At 44.4% G+C, this 15463-nt stretch overlaps 3 protein-coding genes and 1 non-coding gene across 4 annotated transcripts; 2 read left to right on the top strand and 2 right to left on the bottom strand.

Moving 5' to 3' along the window:
• Positions 1–1217: 1217 nt before the first annotated feature.
• Positions 1218–2732, bottom strand: scpp9 (secretory calcium-binding phosphoprotein 9). The gene is made up of 8 exons (XM_029130955.3): positions 2675–2732; positions 2548–2562; positions 2299–2439; positions 2086–2133; positions 1857–1985; positions 1702–1767; positions 1550–1600; positions 1218–1442 (listed from the first exon to the last, which is right to left on the bottom strand). Exons 1-8 carry the CDS (start codon positions 2717–2719, stop codon positions 1374–1376), a joined length of 564 nt encoding a protein of 187 aa, XP_028986788.2. The 5' UTR covers positions 2720–2732; the 3' UTR covers positions 1218–1373.
• Positions 2733–5219: 2487 nt separating this feature from the next.
• Positions 5220–13709, bottom strand: sparcl1 (SPARC-like 1). The gene is made up of 12 exons (XM_029159217.3): positions 13584–13709; positions 9897–10041; positions 8970–9025; positions 8811–8876; positions 7703–8695; positions 7372–7480; positions 6919–7040; positions 6728–6848; positions 6509–6645; positions 6283–6431; positions 5910–6058; positions 5220–5779 (listed from the first exon to the last, which is right to left on the bottom strand). Exons 3-12 carry the CDS (start codon positions 9021–9023, stop codon positions 5751–5753), a joined length of 1929 nt encoding a protein of 642 aa, XP_029015050.1. The 5' UTR covers positions 9024–9025; positions 9897–10041; positions 13584–13709; the 3' UTR covers positions 5220–5750.
• On the top strand, positions 11745–14196 carry scpp1 (secretory calcium-binding phosphoprotein 1). The gene is made up of 9 exons (XM_029159228.3): positions 11745–12040; positions 12280–12334; positions 12532–12579; positions 12781–12834; positions 12927–12953; positions 13068–13109; positions 13367–13408; positions 13500–13565; positions 13656–14196. Exons 2-9 carry the CDS (start codon positions 12281–12283, stop codon positions 14124–14126), a joined length of 804 nt encoding a protein of 267 aa, XP_029015061.1. The 5' UTR covers positions 11745–12040; position 12280; the 3' UTR covers positions 14127–14196.
• A 174-nt stretch (positions 14197–14370) lies between these two features.
• Positions 14371–14444, top strand: trnai-aau (transfer RNA isoleucine (anticodon AAU)). The gene has a single exon. It is a non-coding gene; the product is annotated as a tRNA-Ile (tRNA).
• Positions 14445–15463: the final 1019 nt, after the last annotated feature.

Raw genomic sequence — 15463 nt, forward strand, 5'->3', positions numbered from 1 at the left:
TTAGGCAAGTCATGAGCAAAGGCCAGAGACAGGAGAGGGGAGCTTATCGTCAGACGTTCTGTCACAGGCGGCTCATCACACCCAAATCGGGGCGTTATAAGTGTGAGCGCGATATGATTGATGATGAGGATACAGGACAAAAACAGGAAAAATCTCTAAATCAGTGTCTTGTAGAGAAGTTCAACTTTGGAGCACAGGTTCGGGACAGGAAAGAAATATTATGTAGACTTCATGCAATTGAACTTGAAAATGTATTTATTGTTTTAGTTAAGTAACAACCACACACCTACTGTTTTCTTAGGCTTAAATTTCCATTTTCAGCCTGATTTGAATATGTTTGTGTTTGTGTTTTAGTACATTCTTTTCCCTAGCCTATTTTGTCTAGTTCAAGTTAATTGATTGATTGATTGATTGATTGATTGATTGATTGATTGATTGATTGATTGATTGATTCATTCATTCATTCATTCATTCATTCATTCATTGATTCATTCATTCATTCATTCATTCATTCATTCATTCATTCATTCATTCATTCATCCATTCATTCATTCATTCATTCATTCTCAAATATAAAAGTACCAACACACATAATCTCACTCATATACAACAAACGAGAACCATTACAGAATGTTAACATCCGTGCACTCCTCCGTGATCACTGTCTAAATTGTGCTTATCATCAGATTTATACAGTGGCATAACCTCAGCTACCCACTTAACAGTTGTCATGGTGATACCATCACTATCAGTAGATGTCTTGTTACCATATTTACTCACTATCTCTTTAATTCCCTTTTCAGCTATAGGTTTCAGGCAGATCATTCACCTGTGCAAAGGTTTCTTGCTAAACAGGAAAAATATATAAAAAACAGAACCTGTCTACTACATCCTCCATTCTATTAACTGAGGTGTCATTAAAACAGAACACATAGAATCTTAAGTTGGATCAATAAGCTGTTTAAAGTTAAACATTTTCTTTGGTCAGTTAGGTCTGGTAAATCAGATTGTTACAATTATTGAATGCTTCCACTGCAGAAAGTGAACCCTGGACAATAATTTATGACAATTTATAACAGTCTTGCTTATATCTATCTTTATTGAGTGCAGTTATTTAACCACGATGACAGTGGAGATTTTGTGTTGTGTGGACCGTAAGATGTGATGGTTTTATGACTGTTATCCTCTAGATGGCAGCAGAGAGCTGCTACAAAATGCATTCACTTTGTAACGTGTCTTGTGGGAATGTTGGTGTATAATCAGACCAAAATACATTTAACTGCAAGTCTAATTTATTAAAGTATGCAAGTACAGTCAACATCTATGTTTATCTGCTGCACATGGCTGCCGTCATCATTCACTCTTGTTTCATCTTAATTGCCTTGATGACGACCTTGTTCTTCACACCCAGTTGTCGCTGTTGCGTCAGTAGGAACTGGGGCCTGAAAACAACAAAGAGCAGCGGTTAGAGAAACGCTGACCTCAGCAATCGTTCATCAGAGGCGAGCTGTGACCCTTTTAATCTGTTCTGTTAATAGCACATTCTTACCTGAGTGTCCACGGTTGACTTGAGGGCATTCTGTTGTGTCATGAGCTGGCGCTGCACAGTCACAGAACAGTAACAGCTGTCAGTGCTCAAACATACAGACAGTAAAGCTAACTAACTACAACTAACTAACTACAGTCTAGTTAGTTACTCACCCTGAACCTGGTGAGAGGCCCGGGCTGAGGAGCAAGCTGCTGTGGCATGGCCCCCCCTGCTGCTCCCTGAGCAAAGACAGTAATCATTTAGTGAATAAAACTGTGTGTTAGACATTGTTATACAATAAATACTGTGATACTGTAGTTACTATTACCCCTGCTGGCTGCTGAGCAACATTCATTGGTGCCATTGGTGCCATTGGTGCCATTGGTGCCATAGGGGCCATTGGTGCCATAGGGGCCATTGGTGCCATCTGAGGGACTCCCATCATTGGATACTGATACTAAGCAGAAAAAAACGCACATGGAATACTTGTACTCACTACTCTAATACAGGAACCAGTATTACATGAGTGTTGCTGTGCGTTATTAACACCCACTAACCGCAGGCATGGGGTACATGTTGGGTACAGCAAAAGCTCCAGGAGCAAACTAAAATGCAAAAAAAACTTTGTCAGTATAATTCTATGATTGCAGTACTTTTTTGGAAGCTGACAAGAAAAAAACACTAAACTAAAACGACAACATAAAGTACAACTGAAATGAAATTGCCCTGATTCCCCTTGCAAAATGACCAGTGATGAGTGGTGGACTGACCTGCGCCATCTGAGGCTGCCCAGCCACACCTGCCCCGCCACCGACCACGAGGGGCGGGGTCAGGCCTGCAGCCACCAGCGCGGGGTTGACGCCGTTCCCCAATGCACCATTAGCCATCAAGGCTGCCAGCAACCTCTGTGTCTGCATGGAGAGAGAGAGAGAGAGAGAGAGAGAGAGAGAGAGAGAGAGCTTGTTGTTGGAGTCCAGTAAGCTTCATGGCAGTAATAATACGTACTTTGAGTGTTTTACCTTGCCAGCGCTGACCTGCAAGGAAAAGGAAAATGACAAGATGTTACATAACGTTCTTACACTGACAGACAGACATACAAACATACAGACAGACAGACAGACAGACAGACAGACAGACAGTACTCACACAGCAGAACATGGCTGCGAATGTTGTAAGGAGGAGAAACTTCATTTTGCTGGTTTGAAACCTGTAGAAACAGCATTCCTGTGGTAATATATAAACACAAACACAATGTAGAAGCATGCAAAACCCTCGGCCGGACCCCACATACCTGATATCACTGTTCTTCCTGCAAATAGGACAGTTATGAGCCAGGAGCACTGTAGGTGTCCTGTGATCATAGGACACCTTTTATCCTTGCAAGAGATTATAATGAGCCAATTAGAGAGAGGAACCCCGACTTGGTCATGAACTAAATGTGTCACCTGTGCGTCACAGAAATTTGTAGAGTGACATCTTCTTTTTCTACAATGCAAGATTTGGAGAAATAAGGCGCTAAGCTGGCTGTTTTCAAAGACGCTGCGTCCCAGTCAATCATCCGACATTGTTCTCGATGCAACAAGCGACCACAAAGAAAAACACGGTGATTCACTGTCTTGGGGTGGGTTTGCGGCGTTACTAAACTGGAACCCAGCGTGACCCAGCATCTAAACGATGCGGCCTGAGGTCACAGTGGGCAAACACCATCAAGTGCTTTGGTGGGAGAATGTATTAACCAATAAGAACACCTGCACAGTCGTTGGCGTCATGGAACGTGCAGCCTGTGGGCATTACACTGTTTAAGAAGGAAAAACAGCTGGTGATTGATTCATGTTCAGAAGAGCATCTGTCATTGTTGCAATGTGAAGCAGGAATAAATAAGAGTTTAGATTTCATTTAATGAAAATGCTAATGAAACGCTATGAGGGCACGTCTAATAAACACAGGCCTCTGATATTTTGAATAGGCAGAAATCTGTTTGCTTTGTTGCAAAGCTCTGGAGACATCGCGCTCATTCACGCTGCGGTGAGCTGGGTCTGTTGTCACATCCTGAGGCTGTCTGGGGATCGGTTTCCTGGTGCTGACTGGGCAGGCCACAGCCGACCAGGTAAACAGTCTCTGTGGAAGTCTGGTCTGGAGCTTTATGCTAATTATATGCTGTCATGCAGTTCAGATTTAGAATCATTTCGTGGCTGCTTGCAGTTCATGTCATGATTTGCTGATTTGAGTAGCTTCTTATATTTTGTGATTGTCAGACATCCATGTATGACTCTTATGTTTAATTTTCTCACAGGCTCAGTGTTGCCTCTGTGAATCCTGCCTGATGTGAGTGTGTGCTCAGGATGTTTTCATATTCAGGCTCCTAAATCACTATGTTGCAAACAACGTACTGTTTATAGAAAATATTTGTGTCTCATACAAAAATAACAACAGCAAGCAGAGCCACACCCATGATGTTAGTGCTTCGCTTGAGCACTTTCACATGTAGTAGACTCAAATTAAAGACATATAAATATGTCATGTCAATAAAATATATATTTATGTATTTGAATAAAGAATCAGTATATGATCAGCACCAGATTTAAATATTTTATTCGGTTACTACGACAATTAGCTATAAGGTTAGCATTCAGACACGGAAATGAATCATGGGACATTCGCGATGTCAGATCTCTGCGGGGCCTCATTTGGTTTCTCCTCCTCCTCCTCCATGCCGGAGCATTCTTCCTCCTCCTCACTTGGCTCCTCCTTCGTCGCGGGGAACTGCATCCTCCCGAGGAGAGCGGCGGCTGAGCGCTGAAACCTCAGCCTGCCAGCCGCGGTCCCACCGGCGGCGCCCGCCTGCTGCTGGTTGTTCAGCCCAGTCAAAGGGATCAACTGCACTTGGCCCGGAGCCAACGCAGCCCCCTGGGGGTCTCCGCCAGCATTTCTCTGGGACAGCAGGGCAAACAGGGTGACCGGGCCCCCCCTGGCCCCCTGAGCCCCCTGCCCTTGAGCGTTCACATTGGCTCCACCTGTCTGGCCCAAAAGCACTGCCCCGCCCTGTTGGAGGCCCCCAATAGGAATGAGCTGCAGGGGAGGTTGGCCCTTCGCGTTCCCCACTGGCTGGATGAAAAGCGAGCCCCCGATTTGCACCAGGCGCCCCACGACGGCTTCACCGTTCAGGGGGAGCCCGTTCTGAGCGCCGGCGTTGGCGTTGTTGCCGCCCGCTGCTCCGTTATTATTCACGGCCCCATTGGGGAGTGCTTCGGCGCTCCCAGACGATGCGCCGCCCCCCTCCACAGCAGCCAGGACCTGAAAGATGACCCACAGAAGGCAGAGCATCTTGAGTCTTATCACGGGGAGGTCAGACACACAGCAGGTGAAGTGCTGTGTCCGTACCTGCTTATATAGAGAGCGGCAGATTCAGCGAAGGTCCAATCAGAGTCCAACACAACAAGTCACTGTAATCACCATGACCAAGCTCGGCGCTATTTTCTGCTTTGTTACCTTACACAGGGCCATTATTCAGGATTATGTGGCAAACCTGAAGTTGGCATCAGGGACTTGCGTTGTCATAACCACCCGTGGAGGCCACGCATCCACGTCATGGTGACATCAGAGAAATTACAGTAAGTAGCCACCGAATGGTGAAATCTGATATTAGAACTAACTCGGCCCAGGTCCTATCAGGGTCAAGTGGGATCCACCATCATGATGCAATAATTTTTATTTTAGGATTGAAAATGAATACAAACCATCAAATCACAGATCACAACAGGCTACACTGAAATGTTCTACATGACGACATCATAAATTCTTTGCCATCCTGAAGTCAGTCAGAGCTAACAATGAAAAATTAAAACACAGATTCAAACATTTACAACTAGTTAACGCAAAGGTCTGAAAAAACAGGTTACGTGTGATTTAAAGAGTAACTCTGCACTAAATCATTCTGTATAGCTTTCTATAATCTACCCTCGTATCTACACTGGCATGTATTAGAAAACAGTCTGAGGGAAAAACAAATGTAACTCTTTTACGTTGTAATAAACATATTCCTGTAGCTGTGTCTGAGTTAGTTAGTTAATAAAAAGTCCAGATGTCCAAGCAATGACTGACACATTGATATTTGTCCTTTATAAAGGGAGGTGATATGAATCCCTTTCATCTGCACTGCTCAGGAATTCATATGATCCTGAGGTTGATGGCACCTCTGTCTGGATGAGGTCCAACAGGAAGCTCAGAAGAGCAGGTTGACGTCCATGTCCTCTGTAGAGACAAAACATAATAAGAATAAATTTAACAGAAGATGGTTAAATTAACTATATGACGGTAATGTATTATGACCATTGTGCAATTTAAAGGAAGGTACAATTGTGCCCTTGTATTCTGCCATTACCATGTTTGATGCCAAAACAGGAAGTCCACTCTTTAAAGGACACCTGCTTGTCCTTGTCAGCGTCGCACACCTGGAAGAAGCGTGAGGTGCAGTGCTCCATCGGCACCAGAGGAACCCTGAGCGGGGCCAGCTCTGAGTGGGACAGCAGCCTGCGGAGCACGGGCCACAGGAAGTCAGCAGTACAAGCAAACAAACACACATAACCCAGAACCCCTCAACTGCTGACAGATGAAGGTTCATCTTCGCCACGTTAAGAGCAAACACATTTTGGGTTTTGGCTTCTCTTTTATTGCGGGCTATCATTTTATTGTACTTTCCTATAATCCTCACATACTGTAGTTGCAGGTGCGCAGACCACAACAGGTCAACCCACCTGTCAGAGGGGTGTTGGTCCAGCTGGGCAAACTGCCAGTGCACCGGGTAGATGTACATGTTGTAGTTCTTCTCAAAGTCCTGCGCGAGCAGCTCGACGGGGTGATCGCCCGCGTGCAGGCGCCGCTCGCTCTCGAAGATCTTCGTCACCTGCAAGCGTCAGAGCGCCACGTTCAGTTGAAGCCCCGCCCACCACAGGGCGGGAGAATCGGACGGCGGCATCCTACCCGGAAGCGCTGCTTGGGCGTGAGGTAGCCCGGCGACGCGGAGTCGTGCTCGTAGAGCTGCAGCAGCACGTTTTTCAGCCAGTCCCTCATCCGCAGCGGAAACTGGACCAGCTCCGTGTCCACGCACGCCGGTATCACTGCGAGGGAGGAAGAGGACGGGCACGTTTATCCCCGCACGGGAAACGGCTTCCGCGCGTGCGCAGCGTGCTCGGCGCTCACGTTTGCACGGCCCCGTGTAGTCCAGGTGGAGCCTGTGGCCCTTCTTGGTTCCCTCCAGGCTGCATTTGGTGGCAAAGAGCTGGCACGACGTGTCGTAGGTCCTGTTGTCGGTGCCGCACACCTGCGCGGGGCACAAGAGCGGCAGTCACGCGCGTAGCGGCCGCCGGCGTCGGCGGCGCGCGCATACTCACGTGCTCAAACTCATTGACGCTGGGCGGACACGCCGACGCCTCCTGACACACGCAGCCGGGCTTGTTGTCGGCGTCGAGTTTGCACATCTTTCCACGTTTGCAGTGGAAATCCTCACAGGGATCTAGAAGAGCAGACGATCACCTGAACGACCTTATACGACCGAATAGATTTCATTTTACAGTGTGTGGACTTGAGATGAAAAAGCTGCAGCCGCCGCCGCACATCGCCCCCGTGCATTCCTGCGCTAGTTGAGTTTGTACAGTGATTAAACTGGGCCTGAGCTCGCGTATTCTCTCTTTAAGCCCGCGGGGCCGAGTTTTGGTAGCGAACGTCGAGCGCAGCGGCACCATTCATGCGGAAGGTCCGGCAAAATGAGCCAGTCAGCAGATTCCCGTCAGACTGTTGGGACAGTGTATTAGTGGGCGAGATGAGCGCAGCTGAAGGAAACCAACCAGCAGGGGCTTCTGGGTCATGAGTGCCTCCACCAGGAGAGGGCCTGGAACTGGGGTAGAGCTCCACTGTGGATCTGATCTGCACTGGGTTCATTCCCACCAAAGGGCCCTGGAAACACCGAACACATGCGAAAGCAACTGAAGGAGACACTAAAAACAGTGTTAAAACCATTTACTGTACCTCTACATCGAAACCTGCAATAATCTTATTTTTAGCAACTTGGGGTAAACACAACGCAGGCAGATTAGCACATTTTGTTGGTTTGAGGAACTACATGATCATTCACTGGGTCTGGACCTAGCTAAGTGTCAGAACTGACAGAACATTTACCCATTTTCCCGCCCGCCTCCTCTTGGCCTTGTGAACTGTATTGTGGGAGTCCTGAGGCTCCTGCTGGTTCTGATCCGGCCCAGGTTGCGCCACCTCCCTCTGCGGCGAGCGATTCTTCGCCCTCTGGTTCTTCTTTTGCTTCCTCGTCTTCCCCTCGCCGTCCATCTTGGCGCTTTCTCCCTCCCTTCCTGAGTCACGCTCGGTGTTGCCCTTCGCTTCTGGAGCGTCCACGTCCTCGCTCACGTCTTTGCGTTTGGCCTGCGACTCTTTGTCCTCTTGAAGCCTCTCCTCATCAGACGCATCCCCATCGCTGTCCGCTGCCTCAGTGTTTTGTACATCTTGATCATAGTCATCAGATACCGGGAGAAGCTCTTTTTCACTATCTTCCTTCTCCTTAACATCTGCAACGTCTGTCTTCAAGACATACTGGGTGTCATCGATGTGGGATTTCCCTTCAGCAGGCTGTAAAACCTCAGTGTCAGCAGCGTAGTCCACATCTCCTGGGATCTCTGACTCCGTGCTGCCTGTCTCCTCCAGCTGGGCCACACTGGTCATCGGGTCACCTTGGGGCACCTTCTCGACCTCCTCCTCCACTTTACCCACCACACTCTCCTCCATCGTCTCCTCCTCATGTGCTACCTCCTCCTCTTCTCTCTTCTTCTGCTCCCCCTCAGCCTCCTCATACTCATCGCCCCTCGCGGTCTCCAGCGTGGACCTGTGGGCCTCGTCCTCTCCTTCTTTCAGCTCCCTTCTCTCCACTTCTTCCTCCTCCTCTGCCTCTTTCCTTAGTACCTCCACCAGCTCCTCCTCGCTCATCAGAACCGCAGGGCTTTCATCTCCTCTTTCAGTCCCCTCCAACTCTCCGTCCTCCTTGTTAGTGTTAGCGTTGCCCTCAGAGCGCTGCTCCTGAGTTTCCTGCTTGTGGGTTGTGGGCTCAAGTGGACTTAAAGTGGGTAAGAGCTGTGGCTTGTTGGTCTCCTCTGTGACGATGTCCTAGTAAAGTGAATTTGATCATGAAATATGATTGAATCTAACGCAATTTTATATGTGCAAAGTGTGAAACTGTCTTGTTTTGAAGAAATAAAAGTAAAAGTGTGCCCTGCTTCACCTGTTCTTTGGTGGCATGTGAAGCCTTACGCAATCTGTGATGTTTTCCATGATGTTTGTTTTTTACCTGGAGACAACAAAAATTATTAATAAGGATCATTATTAGTTAAAAGTGCAAAAATATCGAACTAGGAAAATCATTGATAGCTAAGCTACTCACAGACAGGGCAAATGTGACTGCCAGTAAGCAGATGAAAACTAAGCAGGCCCTCATATCTGAAACAGTAAAGACAAAATCAAATGCTGCAAAACTTGCATCAAAAATGATGAAACAAGATGATGGCTTCCATCAAAAAGCACATCCTAGACAGTCAACACCCTGTCTCCTGTTTTCTAGCTGGTCGCAACGGTGATGTGAACTTGGCAGCTCTTGCGAAGTTAAAACAGATGAGTGCATCTGTATGCTGCCAACACGGCCACAACAAGCAGCGCTGCAGGACTGGCTTCATTGTTGTCACGGCAACAGGCCTCTGAGATGCGCCCCTCTCTCAAAAGTCACATTCAGCGCTAAAGTAAACATCAGAAGCTACCAGACTGGAAAAAGTGGACTAAGCCCACAAACTTTTTGTGCATAAGCGGAAAAAAAGCCGGAGTTACTGGACCCAGGGGAACAATGTCTGATTCAGCCCAGTGAAAGAGACAGAAATATACATTATTATTATTTATCAATTATGATGCAATGTTTCAAATGACACATAATATTTAACAGAGCTCCTAATGTATATTATATGATAGTCATGAGTGTATGTTTCCCATTTTCATATAAACCACATTTGATTATATCATGTAGAATTAAAAACGTAAGTTAACCATATTTGAATTTGTCTATATGCTACTACTATTATTGTACTCTATATTAGACAGTCGCGGTACAGTATAACTATGTCAATCGTCACTTCATGTTAATTAATGCAACTAGAGTAAAGCTTTTAATATTTAAAAGCATTAAGGCATAGTTTTTGTTAAGAGGATACAGTGTAAATTAGCTAGTAGTTGCTGCTTCTTTTACACATCTTCAAATTAAGATAATCACATCCACACACGGGCTAATTGATACATGCTGCTGGAACATAGCGTAACGATTTACCTGAGGCTGTGAGTTGCAAGAGAAATAAGAATCCCACACAAACACCAGTGTGTCTGTGTAGAACCTGTGGAGGTGTCCTGTATTCAAGACAAACTGGCAAACGCACACACCGTAACAGACAGGCGATTTGGGGAGGGTCTCTGGGCTGCAGCAATACAGACAGGGGGAGAGAGAGAACCCACATTAAGCTGCAGTTGGTTGATGAGATAAAAACACATAAAAAATAAACATTAGCTAACATTAAACCCATGTCTGTTCCAAATAAAAGACAAATAAAATCAACTGTCTCAAAAAAGTCTAACACATTTTATTTCAGGTTGTATATATTATATGGGTATTCCATGTAGTATAGTATAGCAAAGTAGAGTAGAGTAAATTAATCAAATACAACCTGTGCTTTTCTGGCAGAAATAATGCAGGTGTATGGTCAGCAGATGTCACCCTATTCCCAGTTTGCAGACACTAACTTTGTGTATTGTTAATATTTAGACAAATAGAAGATAATATTTTACCATACATTATAATACTTAAATCCTTTCTTCATCATTTTAAAAACAAACAACTAAACTATATGAGACATAAAATCCATTACTTGCCACAATTATAAAATTATTGACAAGGACGTTTTTTTTCCTCCCAAAATCATCATATTAAACAAAAAAATATGTTATGGCACATTCGTCACGTGTCTTTAATCAGAATATTGCAATTTTGGGAAACTACAAAAACATTAGTTCTTTAGCATTGTCATTTTACTGAAGGTTAGAATATTCAGAAATAAATCCATTTCATCATTATCAATTTCAAAACATCAGCCTCATGCGTGTTATTCTGTACTTTGCTGGATGCACCAAGATACCACCAGCCAAAGGATTTCATAGGATCAGTGGTTTGGTTCCGAGCTCCCCTGGTAATGTGTGTCAAAGTGTCCTTAGCAAAACACTGAAGCCCAAGTTGCCACCTGTGTGTCAGGTTAAGCTAGAATACCACTAAGATAGAAAAGACCCGACTGTTTAACCAGCTATGGCACTACGCGGCTCTATTTAAGTTACTGTAAATGTCCGGTCACATTGAGCACATCTGTGACGTTATGATGTCATAGAATGTTAAGTAACCCCAAGGTGAACCTGTGGACGTTTTACGTGCTGCAGCAGGCATTAATCATCCCGTCCTCTCTCCTCCGCCTACTAAACCAGGGCCGTTCAGCGACTGGGAGTTGTGGTGTTGGCAAACAGATCCAGACGAGCGAACATCCAGTCTAATTACACGTTCCTTTTCCACCACTGAGAGGTTAAACAAGGAATTCTGTAATCTCCTTTTAGGCCTGACCATATAAGGATATCCAGGAAACACATTTGAGGTTCAGGGAGGAAATACAGGAGGTCTTTATTTAGACTTACTACTGTATGTGCTTTATTTCCAGGAATGAGTCTGTTTTTCCAAGAACATCGTGCAACCCTGAGGATGACGGGTCGCAGAAAATTTAGCCTCTGAGCGTGTGTGTTTGTTTTCCCTCCATATTAAATAATCTCAATTTGTCTGGTCTAGATAAACATTTTACGTCTGTGTTTGAACAATGCACCACAGTCTGTAATTCATCATTAGGCAACAAATTACCATCCAACCACTGGTCAACCAGATAGTAAATAAAAAAACACCCATTTCACCGGAAACAGGCACGATCCTGTCTGGCCCTCCTTTCCTCTGTGAGTGGGTGAGTTTGTTTTTCCAGCAGGCCACAAACCCTATAGTTTAGTATGCTGCTCTATATTTCACTTACAATTTGAGAGGGGCAGGAAAACTACCGTCTGAATAAAAACATGTGTGTGTGTATTTGTGGTGTGTGAGATGATGTGCAATCATCGTGCCAGCGTCTGTTTTGTTTAGTACTTGCTCTCCAGGACAAATACACCTTTGCATGTCGCCGGGAGTGACAGACATCCGGGTGGAAGTGATGCAATCATCCTAATTGAGGTTCATTCTATACATAAGTGGAGTCTGGTGCAGCCTCTCCACCCATCGCGCTTTTACCGTCTCGACCGCCAGCTTCCATACGCGGCTCTGAACAGCCTCTGGATCCTCCTGTCTGCTGCTAAAGACCCGCTAACTACGCTTCTCACAGCTCTCAATCCAACAAACAGAAGGTAATTTATCTTTTATTTATAGAGTTTGTTTTAATTTAGTTGCTTTTTTGCTTTTCTTACTTTGTGCTTAGATCCTTTTTATAACTGGTTGCTCATTCTTTCAAAAGCATATTTTAGTATTTAGTATTTTTTCAATTGTTTTGTTTCCTTGACATGCTTGTTTTACATTTTCAATGTAATTTCATTGACTTAAACGTTAGCTATTATAACTTCATATACATAATGTTTGTTTGTTCCAGAATGAAGCTATCTTTGGTAATACTTTGCCTCATTGGGGCAGTTTTTGCCAACCCAGTAAGTATGAAATGATAATATGAATCTTTTAAAATGAATCTACTTTTGAAAATCACTTTAACCTAAAAGTACACAGACCTATTTCTACTCAAAGGAGAAAAATGTGAACCAAAACATAAATAAAACAAAATTGTAATGTATTGTATTTAGTGCCATTTGTGAATCAGCTTTTAACTCACTAATAACATTTTCAACAGATTCCATACAACGCTGTTTTGGAAACTAGTGAGCTTGAGGCGAACACGGTGAGTTCCAGACAATGAACATTACTTTTTTCCATCTCTGTCTCATCTCTAATTTAGCAATTCAGAGACTATTGTTTACAGTATGTCTGCTGTATACAGTCTATGGTGGTTGCAGCCACGACCACAACTATTGATGCAGCCGTGAAAGCTTATAATCAAATATGCATTTAAGGGTTTTTTTGTTCATTTTTTTTTTTACAGACTGAAAGCTTGTCTCTGTCGCAATCATCTGAAAATGACATGTCTCAGCATCAGGTACTGCACATTCATGCCAGCAATGAGTAAATGATTATTTTGAGTCACTTTTGAAGATTCAATTTTGAAAATTCATTCTGTCTTTGTTGCAGAACTCTGCCGAAAATACCTCAGAGCAAGTGAGTCCTGGTGATTTCTGTCCTCTTCCTTACACAAGGAGCAGGATGTAATTGTGGTGTACTGTAACTATGTGCAAGTGAATTCATCTAATTAAATTATATCGATCTTTCCAGAGTTCCGAGTCAGAGTCGCTAGAAACCACATCAGAGGACACGGTAGGTCATGTCATCTGTTTACATCCCAACATTACTGGTGTTGGTACTTGAGTAGCAGGTTATATTAAAATAGTCACACTGTTTACCCTCACTACTCATAGATTTAAAGATGAAAATGAAAACATAAAGTATTGTCTTTAGTAAAGAATGACAGAAATGAGAATGAGTGTAACATGGCTTATTTACCTACAACTTTGTGAATTGTCCCTTTTAAGTTTATTCTTTTCTAATGTTTAATATTTGTCTTCACCAAACAGACTTCAGAGGAGAGTAACAGTCAGTCAGATGAGAGCAATCAGGTAAATGATCAATATGATTTGCCACTTCTTAAAGTAATCACATTATTCCGACTCTGACCACACCTTTTTATTATTTGATACCCTTCTGCAGATCACTCAGGATTTAATCTCTGAAACCCGAGACGACAGCATGGGCAGTGAGGAGAACGTTCGAAAGGTGAGACAAACGTTTTACCTCAAAGTCTTCCTATTAAAAGCGTTTCCTGTTCATCCCCCATTCATATGCTCTGTTCATTCTCTGCCTCAGAACCTGGTTCCGATGCTTGCGAAGGTTGCCAACGCCCTGAGCGCAGAGGACGACAACAGCACGGAGGTCAAAGGTCAGCCAGACCTGAGCAACGAGCAGACCGACAAGCTGCCCGCCTTCACCGCTTTCAAACAGGGGGCCGCAGCCGCGCAGCCGGCGGACACCCCCGCCGGCAGCAGCGACACCACCAGCGAGAGCGCGGAGTCCAGTGACGTCACCACGGCCGCGCCGGACAGCAGCAGCAGCAGCGAGAGCAACGAGTCCAGCGACGAAAGCCGGAGCCCCGAGGACAGCGGCGCGAGCGACAGCGCCGAGCTGCCGCAGATCCGGGCCCAGCCCTGCGGCAATGCGACGCAGAGCTGCGAGAGCGAGGAGGTCTTCCAGGCGATAGGGGACGACGGCCATCACCCCGTGGACACTCTGATGGCCCCGGACGAGGAGGAGATGGAGCTGAGTCTAAGGAGGCGATAACAAGCGCTGCTGCAGCTTTATGCCCCCATCATGAACTACAAGTCCATTAAACAGCCTGCCTGAAGACTCAGTATGAAGCATGCCCTTCAATTTGATGATATATTGATTCCTGTGTGTGTGATTATTATTGTGACTGATTTACTCTGTTTAGATAATATCCTAATAAACTAAATATACCGTAGCTCAACGCGAACTGTGTGGTTTATGTAACGAGTAAAAAAGCAAATGCTGGTGAGCGGGATGTGGCCGGTTAGCTCAGTTGGTTAGAGCGTGGTGCTAATAACGCCAAGGTCGCGGGTTCGATCCCCGTACGGGCCAACGTTTTTCTTCCTCAACATTTGCATCTTGGACGTTTTCACTCCCGACTACAGTTTTTACAACATTAGTTTTATCCTATTGAGATCAAGCAGTGCATTTTAGTGTTTCTAGTGTACAAGACGTTGTAGATCTTTATTTTAAAAACAAAATTTCCTATTAGAAGTTTATCCAATTTCTGCTGTACTAACCACATTGTTTCGTGGTCACAAGGAAAGTAAGATTTATTAATATGTTGCACTTGTAATAGTAAAAAATTATGTTTAAATCACAAGTAAAGTAAGTAAATAGAATAAGAACATAATTTGAGGTGTTTAGTTTCATGCAGATTTTTTTAACGTACTGAATCCAACACATTTTCGCTGTCCTCTGTGGTGAACAAATGGGACTCAGATGATGAGAAAGATGACAATAAGTTAGGAGTTAGGGTTTTGAGGAGCTAATTAAGCATTGTTTATTGCTACACATATCAGTGGGAAGGTTGTTTTGGCTGGTTTCAGCTATGTTTGGGTGTGAAGTCGTTTGTCTGTAGTTATTCTAGCCCAAAGTCCTATACTAAATGGTGATGAATTATTTTTGATGCTCATGCAAATACTTGTTGCAGGCTGCAATCCTGGGCCTAACCCATTTCATGGTGATAATACATTGCCTACAAATCAGAATTGCTTAAACAGTGGTACTATGAAGGACAAAGTAAAACACAAACGCTACAAATGAGAAATAAGGCCAAGAATAATGAAGGTGTGAATGTTACAAATTTATGTTCAACAATGTGTTTATGTAGCGTTGCCATTATTCCACGTGAACATCAGATGGCGACAAATTCCACAGATCAAGTGGTCATGTTTACTTATGCTGGCATATTTTATAAAACCTTTATAAATGAAACCTTGATAAAACTAAAGAACTATAAAGGTACGACAGGTGCTGCAGACTTACCTGGTTTATCCCTGGTTCTTTTGGGGTGGACAGCGTTGACCCACAGTGGCCCATTCTGGCCTTGGGTGTTATTAAGTATTATG

Source organism: Betta splendens, chromosome 1 (genome assembly GCF_900634795.4).
Source record: "Betta splendens chromosome 1, fBetSpl5.4, whole genome shotgun sequence".
Lineage (NCBI taxonomy): Eukaryota > Metazoa > Chordata > Actinopteri > Anabantiformes > Osphronemidae > Betta > Betta splendens.

Excerpts from the sequence above, each read along its gene's own strand:
- scpp9 (XM_029130955.3), bottom strand. The coding sequence starts at position 2,719 with ATGAAGTTTCTCCTCCTTACAACATTCGCAGCCATGTTCTGCTGT. Across the intron at positions 2,134-2,298 it reads GGCAGCCTCAGATGGCGCAG|TTTGCTCCTGGAGCTTTTGC; the intron begins GTCAGTCCACCA and ends TTTGCATTTTAG. Across the intron at positions 1,601-1,701 it reads GGCCTCTCACCAGGTTCAGG|CGCCAGCTCATGACACAACA; the intron begins GTGAGTAACTAA and ends GTGACTGTGCAG.
- sparcl1 (XM_029159217.3), bottom strand. The coding sequence starts at position 9,023 with ATGAGGGCCTGCTTAGTTTTCATCTGCTTACTGGCAGTCACATTTGCC. Across the intron at positions 6,432-6,508 it reads CGCCCAAGCAGCGCTTCCGG|GTGACGAAGATCTTCGAGAG; the intron begins GTAGGATGCCGC and ends TGACGCTTGCAG. Across the intron at positions 5,780-5,909 it reads CTGTTTTGGCATCAAACATG|AGGACATGGACGTCAACCTG; the intron begins GTAATGGCAGAA and ends TTGTCTCTACAG.
- scpp1 (XM_029159228.3), top strand. The coding sequence starts at position 12,281 with ATGAAGCTATCTTTGGTAATACTTTGCCTCATTGGGGCAGTTTTTGCC. Across the intron at positions 12,335-12,531 it reads GGGCAGTTTTTGCCAACCCA|ATTCCATACAACGCTGTTTT; the intron begins GTAAGTATGAAA and ends CATTTTCAACAG. Across the intron at positions 12,835-12,926 it reads ATGACATGTCTCAGCATCAG|AACTCTGCCGAAAATACCTC; the intron begins GTACTGCACATT and ends TCTTTGTTGCAG.